At 32.3% G+C, this 4,581-nt stretch overlaps 1 protein-coding gene across 1 annotated transcript; it reads right to left on the bottom strand.

Moving 5' to 3' along the window:
* Positions 1-928: 928 nt before the first annotated feature.
* LOC118048294 (uncharacterized) lies at positions 929-1,246 on the bottom strand. The gene has a single exon (XM_035057898.1). It carries the CDS (start codon positions 1,244-1,246, stop codon positions 929-931), a length of 318 nt encoding a protein of 105 aa, XP_034913789.1.
* Positions 1,247-4,581: the final 3,335 nt, after the last annotated feature.

Genomic DNA, 4,581 nt, shown 5'->3' with positions numbered 1-4,581 from the left:
AATCACAATTAACTTTTTTCTCAAATAATCTTAAGAATATTCTTCTAATGAATTGGATAATACACGCACACACATAAATGCCATTAATTGATTATACAAAATAATCAAAATTAACTTCTTCTTCTGATAATCTTAAGATTATGTCTTTCATATCCTTAAATAGTAAACTACTACTTAATCTGTCCATGCCCACAGCACCTTTGGTTTAGCATCTGTGAGTTAATAGTACTCAGTGAAACTGGTTAAAACTGCAAAAGGGATGCCTCCAATTTTCTCAATTATAATTATAACGTAATGGGGAGGGTTATTAGTGTCCAGGATCCTTCCTTTTTGTTCATCGGTTCTCTGTCTGTAGTGGTCTATTAGGTATCAATTAAGAGGAAAATATTCGGATTTGGTGGCAGCCGTGGTTTTCAATCGTGATGGATGATGAAGAACCAGCCAGCCGGGCCGGTGAATTATTTTTTATTTTTTATTTTTATGGGAAGATAAGAATAATAGGATATTAACAATACACATCTACAGAGGCTATTTTTTTCTTTTCAACACGAAGGTAGATTGAACTTATGTCGAACATAAAGTGGTTGCCGTCTCTGAAACATTACGATTCAGAAACATAAACCCTTTCCAAACATTACAATTCAGTAATTACATAATCGGTAATTAATGGATTAATACAAAGCATGCGTGCCCCTTTGGTTTTTCACATGCCCACATCTTTTTTTCACTAATCACACAAAGCTGTGTGGCCCCTTCGGTTTTCCACACGCTTATTATTATCATCATCCAAACCATGCATCAAATAGAATTACGATACACAAAGTCTCTACATACAATTACCTGCACAACCAACACTTCTGACAAGCTATAGCTCCATGCCTTGGGCTTTCTTCCGGCATGTCACACGGACGTGCTGTAACATATACTTCTAATGGTGTTGATCATGGTATTTTGCAGCGACACGGCGAGAAGTCAAGCGACAGTTAAGAGGAGATTGAGCTCCAGTAGAAACAATAATTTGAGTGGTAGAAGAATTCATATTAGATGAGGATGTTGAAGAGGTAGAGAAGCCATAGTCGGATCCAAAGATTCGTATATCGGACGTCTGAAACCTACCGGAATCGCCAGGGAGTCGCATATACGAAGCTGAAGGTGACTCGCTGAACCATGACCCCAGAGGTCCAGCTTCTTTTCCGTTCTTGTATTGTATTATAGCCCTATACACGAAAGGAATAAGACCCTCCATTTTTTTGAAAGAAAGGGAGACTTTTAGGCTTTAGTCAGGTTTATTTTGGTTTGATGGAGGGAAGGGTAGGGGGGATGGTTTAAAAGAGAGAGGGTGTTGGTTGACGTGGAGTAATGATGGATTGGAGTCCAGCTCTTCACGCTAAGCCAAACGCAAATCCTGAGGGAGACTTGCAATAGAAACCCACACGAAGACCTTGATGAGAACATGAAAGCTCTATCTAAACTTACAGCTATCTAAATATTCATTACAGCTTACCAAAATCTCACTAGAATATTATTTCATGTGTGCCTTGTTTTTTTTATGCATTTTTTTTTATAGTTTGGTATGGGATCTATTAGTTTAATTATTTTAACATGGTTGGTCGACTAGTGATTACTTGGCATTTTCTTTTCTAAGAGAGAACAGGACCGTTCATTTCATCTTGCTATCCACCAGCTCGTTTAGCTTTGTTCATATATATATATATATTTGTTTTTTTGCTCTTGGGTGTAATGTCATGGAAAACACAAGGAAACAGCAACTCCGGATCTCTCTCAATTAAGTGCCTTTTCCATTGGACGTGCTAAAAGCAAAAGGCACGAACATTGCAATCTGATGATCCTCGATATCTTTTGTAATTAATTAATTAATTAATTTGTCTTAAGAAATTTCAGGACGTTTGATCTGTTGCTAGATGATGGTAGTGAATAGTGATATTTCCAACCTAACTAACTCGTAATTATCATCCCTCTCTCAATTAATATCGTGTTCTTATGCCTCTTAACTCATCTTTAATAGCGACAAGGTTATATTTTATTTCCTTTTTTGTTACAGTGCTGGTATATATTGCCACTAGGTAAAACCCGTCCACTAGTCAAAATCTAGTGTCTATTTGAGCTTGGCAACATCTATGGAGTCTGTCACTTATCATTACTGTTAATGACTCGATTCGGCTTCTATAGAAGAACCTCAAAACACGAAGCCGTACTTAAACATTTTCTACTTCCGATCATGACAGACAGCAGCACTCCCAAAAAAAAAAAAAAAACACCAGCAGGCTCTAATATTACTCAAATATAGTTAATGAGAGCCATTCCCAAATCCTAGCTCTTAAACACATAAGTTTGGCATAAACTCTAGAGGGAAAATCAAGAGTAAATTAAAAGCAAAGGTCTAGTGTATTTATTTAACAACAAATAGAATAAAATGTGTTCAAGATCTTAAAGTCAACTATATGAGAGCTTAGCACGCAAACCAGAAGATAAGGTGAAAGAGAATTTACGTTTTAAGAAGCATATATCGGATAAGATCAGTTACAAGCGCGTATTAAAGATTAGTGTTGGATTTCTACACAGATATAATAAACTTTAATTACATGCATATTTTCGATCGGAAGTAAGACAAATATATATTTATCTGCCTGCTTCATCATAATACCTACTCCAATACTGTCTCCATCGTAGATGAGGTCAGGCTGCATCAAATTAACCTTGCTGTCCTTTTCTTAATCCAATATTTTGTTTAGCTTCAAGGCAGAGATGGATTGCTCGCATTCTATATTCTATATCCTAAGCCAAAGCAAAACCTGCGTGCTCTCTAGCGTGACGGTGTGTTAGGTGAATAGAAAGAGATCAAAACTTATTGTGTCACACTGACAGAGAGTCTACCTTGGTATCATTTTCCCCTTTGAACACAGCCAAAACCTAACTAGAAAAAAAAAACGTCAACTTCATTATATATATATATATATATATATATATATATATATATATATATATATATAGTGATACCATCATGAGTCATGACTAGCTCAGGTGCTAATGAATTTTGATTTGTAACTTATGCAATCTCTAAATTTATTTTGCATCTTTAATTTTCTGACAATATTGTGCGGGAGATTAAGGGATCATTATTAAGTCATTTTTTCTTTATTGGACAAGTAATTTGGGTTGTCTTCTAGAAAACTAGAGTGCAGATAAATGACAGGTGTGTCTGACTTTTCTTTAGTGCCGGTATGAATCACGTTTTGACCAATTGACAAGTGGTGCAAAAAATCCTATTCAAATAAGAGTTAGGTAGTGTTTTTTATGCTAGAAAATTGCCGGGTTGGGTTCATAGGTGGAGTTGATTGTTGATTTAAGTTAATATAAAAATAAAATAATTATTATTTTTGTTCTGATTTATTGAGTTAATTTGAAATAGGTTCGGGTCAATTAATCAGTTCAAGGACCCATCAATAATTTATTTAGGTGAGGTTTCAATATCTCTAACACACCACGTCAAGTAATTTTTTTATATCCGTATATCATCAAGCTCTGATTTTAATTTAAGCTTGGATCTGATGGGGTTGGACGTGAATACGTATTATTAATCCTTAGCCTAGAGCAAGGCAGACCATTAGTTGGATGGTCAAATCATGTAATATATTTGAAAAATTAATAACAAGCAGTTAAAACAGTTAACAGTTGGGAAAAAATAAAATAAAGAGTACTCCCTCATATAAGCCATTTCTTCAAATTTGGCTATACGGAATACCCTTACGAATATATTTGAAAAATTAATTTATTCCATTTCTTTTTGGTCCCTTACGTTGATAAGAAATTGGTGATTGTGATGAATGAAGTTATAACGGTATATTTACAAGTATTAGGCTCTTAACACCTGCTCCCCACATGTAATATTATTTATAAAATTAAATGCTTAGTTTTTAAAATCTAAATAGTTTTATTTGAAGTTTGATAATTGTAATTAAATTAGTTTGTTGATTGTTAAAATATATAAATAAATTTCGATTTCACTTGAAATAAAAACTATAGAAGAATAAGTATTATGTGTATGTTGTAAACTTGTATAGTTGTATGTATGTGTGTATATATGATTGTTTATAATTAGATCTCTTGAAAATAGTAATGAGTAAAGAATTTGCATCAATTTATTTACTAGCATAATTAGAATGAGAAATAAATTTTTCGTATTTTATGTTGTTATAAAAAAGTTCTTACATTTTTTTGAAAAAAATAGAAGAAGGAGAAAAAAGGGGAAAAAAAAGTGTTTCATTATTTATTATAATATTCCACTTATATTGTATAAACATAAAAAAAATATTATGAAAACATAAAGATACAACTTAATAATTTGTTGAACTTTGTTTTTTTTTTTAAAAAAAAAAAGATTTTAATATTATTGTTTTTTTTAGAGTTTCTATAGATAAAATAAAGTTATAATAATATATACTATATAAATTATAAATATTTTTAAAAATTTATTCTATGTTATTCATTGTTTTACGTAGTTAATAAATCAAAAAAATTAAGGAAAAAAAAAAGATTAACCTATTTTTTGAGGTTCTAATA

Source organism: Populus alba, chromosome 6 (assembly GCF_005239225.2).
Source record: "Populus alba chromosome 6, ASM523922v2, whole genome shotgun sequence".
In the NCBI taxonomy this organism is placed as follows: domain Eukaryota; kingdom Viridiplantae; phylum Streptophyta; class Magnoliopsida; order Malpighiales; family Salicaceae; genus Populus; species Populus alba.
The sequence above is the reverse complement of the archived record's forward strand: the minus strand, read 5'-3'. Positions and strand labels throughout refer to the sequence as shown.